Here is a 16625-nt window from a genome sequence, read left to right as displayed (position 1 = left end):
ACGTGGACAAATGAGAATATGCACAGGCTTATGTTGTGAAATTAATTAATGCATAATAATCGTGATAATCGTAATACCGTGATTATTTCTCTGACAATAATCGTACCAAGAAAATCTATTAAAGGGACAACGAGGAGTTTCTATTCGGTTATAAAAAAAGTCTCACGTTAATGTGGATGAATCTACGCTACCCACACTTGTTAATGGGCCCATTTTAGATAAATATATCGTTTTGTCTCTATGGTTATTTTGTTATTATTAGTGGTGGTGGAAATGCTGGGCGAGCCGACCAGCATTTCCTTACTTTCCGTTTCGTGGCGAGTCATGAGAATAACGCCGCCGAATCGCCGCTTATGCTGGGAACTACGACGGTATGTGATCGTCTTCCAACCTCTGACTTTAATTCTTGATGAATGAAAACATGAGTCTGTCTTGAATTTCACGATGCGCGGAGGCTCATAAATGTAGTGTGAAAACACTTTGCTTTTCCAAAACTCCTCATTGTCCCTTTAAAATATTTGTAATTTAATTATATTTTCACATTCATATGTTGTGAAATTAATTAATGCATAATAATCATGATAATCGTAATACTGTGATTATTTCTCTGACAATAATCGTACCAAAAAAATCTATTAACGTGACATAGCTGTGAATGATGTCATCTCTCACTTCCTCCCTGTGCAGATAAAACCACGGAGAGAAGAAGCAGACGAAGGTGAAGACGTGGTCAGCGAGGCCCGACTGCGTTGGACGACTCTGTGACTGACTGACTTCCCCCCCGCCCCCCGGAGGAGGAGGAGGAGGCCCAGCCCCCCCCCCCAGCCCCCTCACCCCCCCACAGCCGCCGGTATGAGCTCCAGAGGGAGCGGCGGCCGCACCAACGGCACGCTGCCCCAGACCAAGATCTGCCAGTTCAAACTGGTTCTGCTGGGCGACATGGCCGTGGGCAAGTCCAGCCTGGTGCTGCGCTTCGTCAAGGGACAGTTCGACGAGTTCCAGGAGACGACTATCGGAGGTGAGAGGAGAGACGAGGAGGATGGATGGATGGTTGGTTGCTATAGGAGACCATAAGAAGAAGAAGGAAATGAGCATGTGAGCAAATATTTAGGAGGAAGGCTTCGTTTCATTTCATGGAGGCTGTGAAGGTCGAAGGTCAGAACCTCACGGGTAAACTATGGCAAGAAATTTTAACATTTAAAGTGATACGCCAACTTTTTTTTTTCATGTCTTGCCTCAGTCCCGAGTCCATGACCAGCAGATAGACACCATCCTTTCCACTGTGCGTGCAGTAACAAGGGAGATAGAGCCGTATCGCCCGTAATTAGCTTAGCTCAAACACTGGAAGTGTATGGGTAGTGTTAGCCTGCCTCCTACCCGAGCCGAAATCAGCAGTCAGAAGCTGATTTCATTTTAGCTCTAAACTCTGTAAATATATCACTTTATCCACATTTCAAACATGTTTAGGTGAGAAAGTAGCCGTTTAGATCAGCAGTGTGTCGTTAATTTGTCTAAATACCAGCTGTTTACAATTTTGTTAGGACGAATTCGGCGCTACTCAAGCTAGCCGTTGTGACCAACGCACTTCCGGTTACTTCCACAAAATAAAACACCCGTTGCCCTTTACATACAGAAAACCATGACGATAGAATTTGTGCTTTTACTTTGAAATAGGAAGCTAACCTACCCTCGATGTAGCTAGCTTGAACCAAAATAAACCGTCTTTGCTTGAACCCTCCGTTTTGACCGATCTGGTCCCGTTAGCGGCATTTGACCTCTCAAGATGCCTTACCGGAGAGTTTTGTCAGCTCTGAGACCAAGATCGGCCCGCCGGTTTCCGTTTAGAGTTTCTCTGATGACTTTAGGTGGAGGCAGGCTAACACTACCCATACACTTCCAGTGTTTGAGTTAAGCTAATTACGGGCGATACGGCTCTATCTCCCTTGTTACTGCACGCACAGTCGAAAGGATGGTGTCTATCTGCTGGTCATGGACTCGGGAGTGAAACAAGACACACAAAAAAAAAATGTTGCCGCATCCCTTTAAAAGCCAGACTGGATGTGTATTGCAGGTATCTGCAACTACGTTCTTCCTAGGACAAATGACGTCACTTTTGCCATTCATGTGTATGGGGTTGGTCATTACAGATATCTACAGTTCAGTTGCAGATATCCACTATGTGAATAATTACGATGGTTTCAGCTGCTTAGTCAGGATAGTTTTGTCCCACAGACAGTGAAGTGAACGTCGTTTATTATTATGAACTAATTGATGAATAGAGTAGGGAGCTGACAGATTCATCAATACTGAGTGATAATTAGTTGAAGATTAATGAGTTAATGTTGCACCTGGTGAAGAAGCTAATTCATCTGAATCTATAATACATGATTATTATGAATGTATTAGTCGATTGTGTTCAGTGTTGATAAATACAGTGGAGTCAGATAAATGTCTTTAAACTCACCTGTGTGTGTGTGTGTGTGTGTGCAGCTGCCTTCCTGGCCCAGTCCGTGTGTCTGGACGACACCACAGTGAAGTTTGAGATCTGGGACACGGCGGGTCAGGAGCGCTACCACAGTCTGGCGCCCATGTACTACAGAGGAGCTCAGGCCGCCATCGTGGTCTTCGACATCACCAAGCCGGTACGAGACCAGACACACAATGTTTCTTCAACATTTTGTCAAATTCCCCCATTGCCATAATCCCTATAGTCATAGCAGTAGGTTCGTTACCTTTAATTGTCTGTGCAAGCTATTTTTAGAACGGCGGAGCAGAGCCGCGAGCTGCTCAGAGCTACGCTACGGAGGCTCATGGGATTTCTTGGTTTCCCTCATCATCAAACTCATCAAATACACAATCCAACAACTCCACAACGCTCTGGTGGACAAGTTGTGAGCTGCACATTCACCACGCTATGAGATAATAACACAACGTTACCAGACAGAGTTGTTTTAGAGGGAAATTCAGAGACTGTTTGATGAAAAACTGTCCCTGAAGGCAACGCGCATCAGTGGTTTTGCATGAATTTCCCTCTAAAACAACTCTGTCTGGTAACGTTGTGTTATTATCTCATAGCGTGGTGAATGTGCAGGTCACAACTTGTCCACCAGAGCGTGATACTTTGGCAGCTGACTATAAATAAAGTAACTTATACTGTGTATATATATATATATATGTGTATATATATGTGTGTGTGTATATATCCCTATGGCTACAGCACGCCTGCATGTCATCTGGTGACTGTGGACAGTGGATATACTGTCAATAATTAACTGAAATAAATAGTGGGGGGTGGGGAAAGTATACATATAAAAATAAGAAAAACAGAATATTTATGTATGTAAAATTTAAAAAGCTAAATAAATAAATACATAATAATACCCAAATAAAACATAAATAAAAGAATAAAAGTGATCATTTCACACAACTAATAATCTGACATTAATATGAATATCAGCTTGTGCCGTCACTGTATCGTGTGTATTGTTCATACACAGCAGCCTCAGTGACCTCTGTCGCCTCCGCCTGGTGTTAACGTGTGTGTGTGTGTGTGTGTGTGTGTGTGTGCGTGTGTGTTAACGTGTGTGTGTGCAGGAGACCTTTGAGCGGGCCAAGGCCTGGGTGAAGGAGCTGCAGCGACAGGCCAGTCCCAACATCGTCATCGCTCTGGCGGGGAACAAGGCCGACCTGGCCGAGAAGAGACTAGTGGAGTATGAGGTAACGTGATGACGTCATTAACTCACCTCTGCAGGGAGGCAACAGAGCATCTTTTAAAGAGATGATGCAGTTAGAGCAAAGTCATTAACCTGTTAGATCCTTAACATCCGACTGTCTGTATCTTAATTCTTAAGTTAATTGATCCGTTTGTTAATTAAGGTGAGAAGGTGAATTTCTTTCCACATTATTATATTATACAGCTGCAGAAAAAAATGAAGAGACCACTTCAAAATGATGAGTTTCTCTGGTTTTTTAATGTTTATAGGTGTGTGTTTGAGTAAAATGAACATTTTTCTTTTATTCTATTAACTACTGACAACATTTCTCCCAAAACTGTAATAAAACTATTGTCATTTAGAGCTTTTATTTGCTCTGGTCAAAATAACAGAAAATATCAAGTCTTTTCAGACCTTGAATAATAATAATAATGCAAAGAAAACATGTTCATATTTATTCCTAAACAACACAACATGAATATTTTAACTCAGGAAGAGTTTATAAATCAGTTTTAGTGGGATAATGTCAATGTTTGATCCCAGCAGTGATTTTTATTTATAATCTTCCTATAAAACCAGATGTGGTTCAGGTGATGACCTCATCAGTATAAAAGAGGACGATAGTGTAATCCTGGGTGTGTGTGTCAGTAAATGATGTTGGTGCGTTATGATCTGGAGACGGGGAACAACGGTTTGATGTGATTGACCCAGTTCATTAGTATTATTATTGGGACTGTGGTTGCTATGGGTAACCACAGTCATGTGCAGGTCTGGTCGGAGCAGTGAGCAGCAGATGGAGCTGATTAACACAGCTGAGATCAGACTCCTGCTTCAACACATCAAATATGCTTTTTTTATTATCTTTTTTTGAATTTAAAGGGATAGTTCAATATTTTGGCAAACTGGCCCATTGCCATAATCCCTATAGTCATAACAGTAGGTTTGTTACCTTTAATTGTCGGTGTAAACTGTTTTTAGAACGGTGAGCCGCAAACTCATGGGATTTCTTGGTTTCTCTCATCAAACTCATCAAATACACAATCCAACAACTCCACAACGCTCTGGTGGACAAGTTGTGACCTGCACATTCACCACGCTATGAGATAATAACACAACGTTAGCAGACAGAGTTGTTTTAGAGGGAAATTCAGAGACTGCTTGATGAAAAACTGTCCCTGAAGGCAACACGCATCAACTGGTTTTGCATGAATTTCCCTCTAAAACAACTCTGTCTGGTAACGTTGTGTTATTATCTCATAGCGTGGTGAATGTGCAGGTCACAACTTGTCCACCAGAGCGTTGTGGAGTTGTTGGATTGTGTATTTGATGAGTTTGATGATGAGGGAAACCAAGAAATCCCATGAGCCTCCGTAGCGTAGCTCTGAGCAGCTCACGGCTCTGCTTCGCCGTTCTAAAAAATAGCTTGCACCGACAAGTAAAGGTAACGAACCTACTGCTATGACTATAGGGATTATGGCAATGGGCCAATTTGCCAAAATGTTGAACTATCCCTTTAAAACCCGGAGAGAACGTCCTCATGGTGCGTTCAAGTGTCATCGGTGAACAACATGAGCCTATATCTGCTGCTGCACTGTGGGAGCTGAGAGTTTAATCAGTGCATCAGAAATGTTTCATGTCTGTTTTTAGAGTTTACACCTTGTGTGTGTGTGTGTGTGTGCGTGTGTGTGTGTGTGCGTGTGTGTCTGTGTGTGTGTGTGTGTGTGTGTGTGTGTGTGTGTGCGTGCGTGCGTGTGTGTGTGTGCAGGAAGCCCAGACGTACGCTGAAGACACCGGCCTGCTGTTCATGGAGACCTCCGCTAAGACGGCCATGAACGTCAACGAGCTCTTCCTGGCCATTGGTGAGTCATCGCCACGAGACGTTTCCTTCCTTCACAGAGCAACAGGAAGGAAACGCCCGTCAGGCTTTTATTTTGAAGGAGAGAGTCACATTCAGATCGACACACAACAAACAGCTCGTTGAGAAACAGAATACAGATATATTTCTGATCCAATCCAAGAATTCACATGTGAGATATGAGGAGTTTTGGCTAAAGAGAGACGGACATGTTCTTTAAAGGGATAGTTCACCATAATCCCTATATATATAGTCATAGCAGTAGGTTCATTACCTTTAATTGTCGGTGCACCAATAATTAAAGGTAATGAACCTATTGGGTAACACTTTATAATAAGTACAGACTATTACGCATTAGTTAAGCATTAAATACTGAATTCATCATTTATAACACATGAATACTCATTAGTATGTTGTTAAAACACAGTTAAAATGTTTTACTCATCATTGATAAGCACTAACTGTGTTTATAAACTACATACTAATGAGTATTCATGTGTTATAAATGAAGAATTCAGTATTTATTAATGCTTAACTAATGATTAATAGTGTTTACTTATTATAAAGTGTTACCACCTACTGCTATGACTATAGGGATTATGGTGAGAGGAGAATATGCCAAAATGTTGAACTATCCCTTTAAAATATATATTTTCTAATGAATTCCTTCACTTGTCAGAATAAAAGTCTGGTTCCTGTATCCATGACTACATGTGGATCTAAACAATATTGTATTATTCTTTGTGACACGAGTCTGAACCGTCAGAGAATTTAATTTTGTGCATCATAATATGAACATGAGAAACGTCTTTGCATAATTTCTCTGAGAGCTCATTGTTGTTGAGTCATCGTGTGTTCAGTCTGACGTTGTGTGACCGCTGTCCGTCCGTCCGTCATGAGGAGCCTTCAGGCCGTCGCTCAGACACATGACGGGTCACGAGGCGCCGGACGACGACGCAGCTGCTCGCATTGATTCTCACACTTAAATGTCTCGTCTTCTTATATAAGTCTATCAGGAAAGCAGATTTAGATTCTTCATTGTCGGCCGTAATGTGGATACAGAATGACTTCCTAACAGTATCAATACATTTAATCTAAAATATAATTACATATTTATATACATTAATAATAGATGCCTCAAAGAAGGTAATTGAAAATGTAATTTACTATCACACCATCCAAACGGAGACAGTCTGATAGAAAAGAGTTAATGATATGAACCACATCTGTTTATTATTGAGTCACATACGGTACAGTCATTCTTAATTAATGATAGAAGTAATTTAATTGAGTGCAGCTGCTGCTGTTCACAATCACATACTGATTTCGACACTTCAGTGTTTTGTTTTCAGAAATAATTCAATTATATAATGAAATTTATGTGGATATATAATATCAAGACATTTAACTTAGAAATAATTAGATATTTGTGTAACAGATATTTTCTCTACCATATCATCCAAAATAGGACAATGTGATGGAAAACCAGCAGAGATGATATGAACTGTTTATTGCTGTCACTTCTCTCTCTCTGTATATGACGGTAATTCTTAATGATAGAAGTTATTTAATTCATGCAAACGGATGGATTAAGAAAAATAATAAAGTCTTCAGTTGTTTCCTTTTTAATGCAACAATGAAGATTTTCACGACCCACAGGCCTGATGGAAAATATTTACTTTCTCCTGATTTAATCAGAATAAATAGTGATAAAAATACTTAATTGTTAAAGTAAAGAATGATGTGTTTAAATGGATAGTTCAACATTTTGGCAAATTGGCCCATTGCCATAATCCCTATAGTCATAGCAGTAGGTTTGTTACCTTTAATTGTCGGTGCAAGCTGTTTTTAGAACGGCGGAGCAGAGCCGTGAGCTGCTCAGAGCTACGCTACGGAGGCTCATTATGGGATTTCTTGGTTTCCCTCATCAAACTCATCAAATACACAATCCAACAACTCCACAACGCTCTGGTGGACAAGTTGTGACCTGCACATTCACCACACTATGAGATAATAACACAACGTTACCACACAGAGTTGTTCTAGAGGGAAATACAGAGACTGATGATGAAAAACTGTCCCTGAAGGCAACGCACATTAGCGGTTTTGCATGAATTTCCCTCTAAAACAACTCTGTCTGGTAACATTGTGTTATTATCTCACAGCGTGGTGAATGTGCAGGTCACAACTTGTCCACCAGAGCGTTGTGGAGTTGTTGGATTGTGTATTTGATGAGTTTGATGAGGGAAACCAAAAAAATCCCATATAATGAGTTTGCGGCTCTGCTCCGCCGTTCTAAAAACAGCTTGCACCGACAATTAAAGGAAACAAACGAACTGCTACGACTATAGCGTTTAATGGCAATGGGCCAATTTGCCAAAAAATGTTGAACTATCCCTTTTTAATTATTTCACTTTTTTTTCTTGTTACCGCAGCAAAAAAGATGCCAAAAACAGACACCCAGAACCCGACACACGCGGCGCGACATCGGGGCGTCAACCTCCAGGACCCGGACGCCCACTCCACCCGAGCCTGCTGCGGCGGGAACTAAGACCTCCACCCACTCCCACTCCCACTCCCACTCCCCCCAGTGTCCCACCATCCACAACACCACAACACCACCACCACCAACACCAACGCAGCCCGTCGACCATCGTCTCCTCCAACCAACCGACCGACTGATTGACCCTCCCTCTGTTCCGTTCATCCTCCGGTCCGAGCAGACGGAAAAATCAAAAAAGGGAGGAGAGAATGAAGAGGAAAAACGGAGAAGATGAAGCAGAGGATTTCTGCATCTGGAGGAAGTTCAGTGTCGGTGAAGAGGAGAGGAGCAACGATGGCGGACCGCGGCGGCCTGTTGTAGTATTTAGCACTAAATTGTGAATTTTCTTTCTTTCTTTCTTTCGTTTTCACTTTGCCTTGCAGCGTTTTTTCAGTCAGTCAGTCAGTCAGTCAGTCAGTCACAGCCCCGGTTGATTGTGTAACGAACGACGCACAAACTGAGCAGCAGCAGCAGCACAAGAGCGACTGAGACGGGAACAGAGCGAAGGGGGAGATTTAAAAGAAAAAAAAAAAAAGAATAAGAGAAACCCGAGGTTTCACACTGCAAAAACTCAAAAATCTCCAACAATATTTGTCTTATTTCTTGTCAAAATGTCTCATTTCTAGTCAAAACTAATCTCTTTCCACTTTAAATAAGACTCATCAACTAAAAATGAACTTGTTTTTAGATCATTTTCACTTGTTTCAAACTAATTTTCACTTGAAATAAGTAGAAAAATCTGCCAGTGAAGGAAGTTTTTTGTGAAAAACTTGCTCCACTATCAGATTTTTCTACTTATTTCAAATGAAAATAGACTTGAAATGAGTCAAAAGTGTCTAAAAACAAGCTACTTTTTTTTTATGTATAACTATGTATGTATATGTATATGTATATAAACATACATATTTTAGGTATAATGAGATTTGTTTGGACTAGAAATGACATTTTGACAAGAAATAAGACAAATATTCTTGGTACGATGTTGAGTTTTTGCAGTGTTCACATAAAGAGGCCAGTCCGGCTGTGGCTGCTTTCTTCGTCTTCTCCTCCTCCTCCTCGTCAGAGTTTGCGCCTGCTTGTCTCCTCCTCCTCCTCCTCGTCTCCAATCGATCAAATCCTGCTGTGAATAATAATAACGCCACCTGTCGTAGCCCTGGAATGACCCCTGACCCCCCCCTCTCCTGTCCTGTCCATCATAATAAGTCGGTTTGTGCGTATTTATTATCCAGTGTTTTATTATCATCGTCATCATGGCGGCTGCTGGTCGTAGTGACACTCGTCCCCCCACTCACTCCGATTATTAAACTTAACAAAAAACAAAACAGAACAAAAAAAAGGTTGTGATTTACCGAGGTTTGTTTTTTTGTTTGGACTCTTCGGCTCTTCTTTGCATCAGAGGTTTGATCCCAGTGGCTTTCTCTTCTATCTTTATCTTTATTTCTTTTAGTTGCTCATGAGGAAACACAGTTATAGCGTCGCAGGCTGTAGCAACAACATGAATTATAGAGATTATAGAGAGAGTATGAAGTGTTATTATGAAGCCACAGGACTTTTAAACATTGCTTATGTATGTACAGTATGTATGTATGAGCAGGAACCAGTTAGCTGTAAACTAATTGCATGTGTAGCAGAGAAAGCATCCCCCTTAAAAACCCAAAGAAAGTATAATAATGATGCATCAAATAACATACTGAGCAGAGCACCTAATCTTAATATTTCATTTATTATTATTATTATTATTAGCTACTACAGTGAGTGACGGCCCAGATAGATAAATAAAACACTGAGGGGATACCAGAAGATACCAGAGTGTCCACCTGTCTGTCGTGTGTCACGTGTTCCTCGTCTTTGTCCCTTTGTCCCGAGGCTGAGAAGAAAATCTGATGCTCTTAAAAACAAAGAGTTGTGTGTGTGTGTGTGCGTTTGGTTTTGAAAGAAAATGAGGAAAGAATGAAATGAATTTGATGAAAGGAAGAAAAAACAAAAAAAAACAAAAAACAGAAGTGCCTATTTCCCAGTTTTTCTTTCTGTGTGACTCATGTTTGGGGCTTATTCTCTCTAACTTTGTGTGTGCTGTGCTTTGTACAGGCAGCGTGCAGGAACGAACAACCACCCCTGACATCATCCGCTTGTATGTAACCATGACGAACCAATAATAATAATGATAATAACCCTGCTCACCCCCCCTCTGCCCCTCGCTGCCCCCCATGTCGTTAGGCTGTGCTGTTGTATGGATGTAGAGAGATCTTGTTGAATACACTGTATGTTGTTGTATATTTACTGTCTTGATTTTAATGAAAAGTGGATGATGTCGACTTTAAGCAGAGCACACGACCTGTGAACCTGGAGTGGATCGTTCTGATCAATGTTATAAATCTTGATTGATTTAAACAAATATTGGTGTTCAGGAAAAAAAAGAAAAAAATCTTTGTTCTATTTTATTTTCATCATTCACCACACGCCAGATCAGGTTGTTTAATGAACTGTATGAGGTGCTTAGCTACTATAGTAGTCTATTACCTGAAGTAGAAGCCGAGCGTTAAAAACATGTTTTAACAACTTTTTTTAAAAAAAATGCCCACAGAAAAAAAAGTTAATGTTTCAACAGTTTGACTATTGCTTTATTTTGAAAAATTTCACTGCTTTATCTCGCAGTTAGACAGACTTTTACTTTGAAACTACATTTCTCTAACGCTCTAGAGCAGTGGTTCCCAACCTGGGGGGCGCCAAAGATCCAGGGGGGGTCGCGAAGCCCTCTTGATTTTAAGGGGTTTAATAATTTTAATGTAATTAAAATGTTAAATAAATGAGTAGGCTATAAAGCATTTAATTCATATATGTGACAAAATCAACTAAATTCAAGGGCCACATTAAACATTTATTTGTGTATTTAAATAGATAAACAAATAAAATATAGGCCTATATCAATTGATGATTGAATATCAGTTTTAAAACATTAAATACATAATATACAGCAGCAATTACAGCATGGAACAATGTGGAAAAAACCTGTGTAAAATTACAACATATTCTGCAGAACTTGTACTTTTAAAAACACAATTATGTTTTTAAAAGTACAAGTTCTGAAGAAATATGTTGTAACCACACACAGGTTCTCCTGATTGTTTGCTCCATGCTGTTATTAAATTACTGAAATATAATAAGGTATTTAATGTAAAAGAAGTTATGATGTTCCTTATTTTATTTTACATCGGGGGGGGGGGGGAAGGTTGGGAACCACTGCTACATATTACTCCGCGGATAAGCTGTCTGAGCTAGAGTGCTGGCAAAGGTGCGCTTGTGCGTAGTAATATGGTTAGGGATTGAGAAAATGTAGTTCCACAGGGAAATACTTTGACGGCAACACAAAGCGATGAAAAACTTTATTTCCAACAGCTGCTTTCTCCCGCTGTTTAGCTACTTTTTCCCTCAACTGTTTAGCTACTGTAGCTAATGCAGCTTTACACACAGCTGCAACTACGGCGCTAACAGTCACCGTTGATACGATCGTGCGCAGTAATACATACGGTGGCGGTTGAAAAAAAAATCTATATATATAGTTCCAATGTAAAGTGGTATTTGTCGACAAGATAAGCTGAGAAAATGTTCTAGAAGATGAATCAAAACAGGTTTTAATCGCTTTATCTCGCCGACATATCCTTTGATTTGGAACTATATTTTCTCTACTGCTGCCGCATCACAATGGACAAGTGCACCTGGGAGTCCAACGGCGGATGATCGTCGTGATAGTTAGCGGTTAGTTAGTTATCTACACTTAATTTATCGCTTTTTGTTACATTTTTTTTTTTTTAATTCCTTTTATTATTGCTTTGGAACCACCTTTTCAGCCGTTTAACTACCGTGTTTGCTCCGCTGAAACGGTCGTGCACCGTACTAGTTTCGCTTGTGCGTAGGAATACCAGGGTTCCTACACATTTGAAATTTCCAAATTCCATACTTTTTCCAGACTTCCCGGTAAAAAAATTCAAATAATTTGTGATATTTGAGTAAATAGTTGTGCATTATATAAAAAAATCATGCAATTAATCATTTGTTTTCATTATTCTGAATGTGTATGCCATTATGTAACCAAATAATTTCCAGGAGATTGTAGCTATAGGTACAATAGCGCATACAAAATAATTAATCCAGATAACTTCAGATAAGACCAAACCCAGATAAGTATTAAGATAAATATATTTCCATACAATAATTTCCATTTTCCATACTTTTCCAGACCTGGAAATGTATAAAATCAAATTCCATACTTTCCATACTTGCGTAGGAACCCTGGAATACAGTAGTTCTACGGCTGAAAAAATGTAGTTCCAAAGAAGTAAAGGGTTGTTTGGCGGCAAGATAAATCCATGAATGAAACTTGATTAAAATAAAACAACATTTAGGGTTATTTTCTGTGGGAATGTCTTTTAAAAAGTGATTAAAACACATTTTCTTCAGCTGCTTCATCCGCAGAAGCACAGAGAGACACAACAAGTAGAAGAACCTCACACAACCTCTTGTCAAATAACCTGAACTACCACATAATCAAGACATTTAGATCAAAACATAGTGAACTAATTGATGGTCTCAGATCAGACTGTTTACAGTGGGGGTCCACTGTATTGACTAAAACACACATTTTCAATAGGTATTCATTCAAGAATTTAAATGATTTGCTCATCAGCTCATAATAACATACAATATAAACTGTATTCACTTCCTCATTCTTCATTGATCACAGTCCGTTCTGTGTTCAGACTTGATTTCCCATCAGCACCTTCAGTTTGTACGTGTCAATAAAGCTGTGAACGGCAGGACGCTGATTGCTTTTCTTTCACTTGCCTCAGATAAGTGAAACAAAAGACTTTATTAACAAACAGCCACATTTTTATTATTAGTCCCTTTGAAGTGTTGTTTTTTTTTTTGCCATGTGGCTGTACAATGATGTGTGTGTGTGATGGCATTTATTCATTTCTTAAAAAAAAAAAAAGGGTTATTTTTCATTTTTCCAGCCTCTTTAATCATTGCTATTGTCTTGGAAGTTACATGTACAAAAAAATTAAACACAGAGCTAAAAAAAAAAAACAACAACAAAAAATCTGTTCTCTAAAATTTTCTTGGTTTGATTAAAATATTTAAAAAAAGGCAATCACATTTTAACAAAGAAAGAAAGAGGGTGTTGTAGATATCTTTCTGTAGAAACTACTGCTGTCCTGTCACTGCTGCTGCTCTGTCTCAGGCTGGATATAAAACGATAAATTAAAGGGGAATTGCGTTTTTTTTTTAACAATCTGGACCTTATTTCTAGCATAAAATACGATCATTACCTCACCAGATAACTTTGGTGTCATTACAAATTATCCCCAGCCGAGAGCCGCGTATATCCGTATAATGGAGTCTACAGGGCAGCAGAATGCAGCCTCTAAATAACACATTATCTGCAGAGAAACTCCTTCATTTCACCAATATTTAGTTCTGATAGGCTAGTGCTATTCCCCTCTGAGTCCGGGGTTAGCTGTTATCAACATCCGGGGTCTGTAGGTTGACCTACTGACCTCTGACCTGGATGATGTCATCTCTGAGCGCCGCGCGGCTCATTCTGATAATAATCATTCTGCTTCGGCATTCGGGTCCATTTTTATCTCAACTAGCCGGAGCTTTAGTGAGTCCAGGTTGAGGAGAGGAAGCCTGTGGAAGCTGAACTTCATCCAGCTGCTCATTTTGTTCTGACAAGTCGGATAAACACGCAGAAACGAACCGTAGCGTTAGCGGTAGCAACAAGCTCAGAGATGACATCATCCAGGTCAGAGGTCAGTAGGTCAACCTACAGACCCCGGATGTTGATAACAGCTAACCCCGGACTCAGAGGGGAATAGCACTAGCCTATCAGAACTAAATATTGGTGAAATGAAGGAGTTTCTCTGCAGATAATGTGTTATTTAGAGGCTGCATTCTGCTGCCCTGTAGACTCCATTATATGGATATACGCGGCTCTCGGCTGGAGCTCATTTCATCACAACCACTTGTAATGACACCAAAGTTATCTGGGGGAGGAAATGATCGGATTTTATGCTAGAAATAAGGTCCAGATTGTAAAAAAAAAACAAAAAAAAACGGCAATTCCCCTGTTAAATGTCGACTTTTTTGGTTTTTTACAAATGAACAACACAGACTAAATAATTAATCCTCACACTCCTCGTCGTCGTCGTCCGCCGCCGTGTAGATGACCTGGTTACGGCGTTTGATCCGGGGGGTGGGGCCTCTGCTGCCGGGGTTACTGGCCTCGTCGCTGGTGCGTTTCAGGATGCGTGCGGCTGCAGCTGATGCGTCCTCGCCCTCGCCCTCGGCCTCGTCTCCACCCTCGCCCTCGCAGCAAAGTCCCGGGCTTTCTGAGCGAGCCGGAGCGGCCGGGGTGGAGTGGGCGGGGGGGGGCAGGTTCATGGGGAGGGAAAGGCGAGTCGTCGGCGGCGTCGAGGCGTCGTCGCATTTGGGCTCGGGCAGAAGCAGACGACTCGGCGTGTGGACGGCGTCGGAGATCTTCTCTGTCTTCGCCGTTCCCTCCTTCCCCCCCTCCCCCTCCTCCTTCTCCTCCTCCTCCCACTCGTCCTCTATCGTGATCTCGTCCGGGTTGAACGAGCTCGACAGTCCCGAGGTGTCGGTCGGATACTCGCTGGGCTCGTCCGCGCTCCCCACGCTGTTCCCGTCCTCGTCCTCGTCCTCCAAGCCTCCGCCGCCGCCCTGAGCCGCCCTCAGCCCGTCGGCGTCCCCCTTGGTACGATGATTGTCAGAGAAACAATCACGGTATTAGCGATTATCACGATTATTATGCATCAATAAATTTCACAACACTATGAATGTGTAAAATCAAATATGGTCAAAATATAATCTCTTAATATAGGACCAGTTATTAGGCAAGGCAATGCAAGGCAATTTTATTTGTATAGCCCGTTTTTACCACCAGTTTGTCTCATAGGACTTTACATGGCATCATAACAACATCCTCTGTCCTTAGACCCTCACATCCACTGAGGAAAAACTCCATGGAAAACCCTTTTAACAGGGAAAAATCAGGGTGAGCAACAGGTTATTAATCCCAAATATATATATAGTATATACCAAATGTTTAAGTTTATTTTAATAATTTTTTTAAAATACAAATGACACTCAAACATTTTAATTCCTACCAATTCAGTGTTACTTTAGATAAATGGACCGGTATCTGTGCATTTACCTTTTCTTTGGTGCACATAGGGTTGCAAAGGGGCGGAACATTTCCAGTACATTTCTGGTAAATTTCAGATAAATTTCCAGAAATGGAAGTTAAGATGGGAAATTTTGGAAATATTCCAAATTGGAAACTTTCCATGGGAATTATGGGAATTTATAGGAATTAACTGGAAATTAGGGGTAATTTCAAAACAAACTGTATCATATCCAAACAAAAATGTAAATATTTTGTTTTGTCATAAGCAGACATCCATGCAACATAATACAATTTAAAAAATTTGAACAGGTTTATTTGTGAGTAGAACTTTATCAAGTTTTAATTCCTGTATGAACAATCATACATGAATGTTGAGTAAAATGTTACCTTCAATTTTGTAAATTTCGGATTTATTTCCGTTCCAACATAATCTTTTTTTAGGAAAGTGACGGTATTTAGGAATCTTTACGATCAATTAATTGTGACGTTTAATAATACCGCGATTAATAGTGAAAACAAGTAACCGTAACGGTGACATCGGATCCCTACCTGGGCGTAGATGTCTGTGAGGCCGAAGGTGGCGCAGAGCTCGGTGGTCTGGGGGTTGGTGCTGCAGCTGGGGGCGGCGTGGGGCTGCGGCCGGCCGGGGTCGTAGGGCGTCACGGTGCGGGTGAAGTTGTCCGGGATGGCGAGCTCTCCGCTGACGTCCTCCACCACCTGCATCATGTCCGCCTCCGACGCTCTGAAGTCCCACCTGCAACGACGACGACGACCACAACAACCAGGTCGCCATGTTTCAGTGAGGGAATCAACACATCCACAGCTACAAGACGATCACAACCAGAAGAAATGAGAAACCTAAAAGTTCTGTCCTCGTCCCAGTTTACAAGCAACAGGAACAATCGAATAACTGACGGTGTCCTCCTTTCAGTGGGTTTAAGGGATAGTTCAACATTTTTGGCAAATTGGCCCATTGCCATAATCCCTATAGTCATAGCAGTAGGTTCGTTACCTTTAATTGTCGGTGCAAGCTATTTTTAGAACGGCGGAGCAGAGCCGTGAGCTGCTCAGAGCTACGCTACGGAGGCTCATTATGGGATTTCTTGGTTTCCCTCATCAAACTCATCAAATACACAATCCAACAACTCCACAACGCTCTGGTGGACAAGTTGTGACCTGCACATTCACCACGCTATGAGATAATAACACAACGTTACCACACAGAGTTGTTTTAGAGGGAAATTCATGCAAAACCGCTGATGCACGTTGCCTTCAGGGACAGTTTTTTCATCAAGCAGTCTATGAATTTCC

At 41.0% G+C, this 16625-nt stretch overlaps 1 protein-coding gene and 1 pseudogene across 1 annotated transcript; one reads left to right on the top strand and one right to left on the bottom strand.

The window, feature by feature from the left end:
* Positions 1–692: 692 nt before the first annotated feature.
* Positions 693–8233, top strand: rab5b (RAB5B, member RAS oncogene family). The gene is made up of 5 exons (XM_085772056.1): positions 693–1018; positions 2491–2642; positions 3595–3717; positions 5479–5572; positions 8004–8233. Exons 1-5 carry the CDS (start codon positions 853–855, stop codon positions 8117–8119), a joined length of 651 nt encoding a protein of 216 aa, XP_085628182.1. The 5' UTR covers positions 693–852; the 3' UTR covers positions 8120–8233.
* Positions 8234–14290: 6057 nt separating this feature from the next.
* LOC146960787 (lariat debranching enzyme pseudogene) lies at positions 14291–16137 on the bottom strand (annotated as a pseudogene).
* Positions 16138–16625: the final 488 nt, after the last annotated feature.

The sequence above is a fragment of the Trachurus japonicus genome, unplaced genomic scaffold (assembly GCF_045865225.1).
Source record: "Trachurus japonicus isolate A0001 unplaced genomic scaffold, Traja_1.0 AP030008.1".
NCBI classification, from domain to species: Eukaryota; Metazoa; Chordata; class Actinopteri; order Carangiformes; family Carangidae; genus Trachurus; species Trachurus japonicus.
Note: the sequence above shows the minus strand (reverse complement) of the source record. Positions and strands in the feature narration are given on the sequence as shown.

Bases quoted from the DNA above. Each gene is read 5' to 3' on its own strand.
- rab5b (XM_085772056.1), top strand. From the start codon at position 853: ATGAGCTCCAGAGGGAGCGGCGGCCGCACCAACGGCACGCTGCCCCAG. The intron at 3,718-5,478 runs GTAACGTGATGA...GTGTGTGTGCAG, and splicing joins AGAGACTAGTGGAGTATGAG to GAAGCCCAGACGTACGCTGA. The intron at 5,573-8,003 runs GTGAGTCATCGC...TTGTTACCGCAG, and splicing joins CGAGCTCTTCCTGGCCATTG to CAAAAAAGATGCCAAAAACA.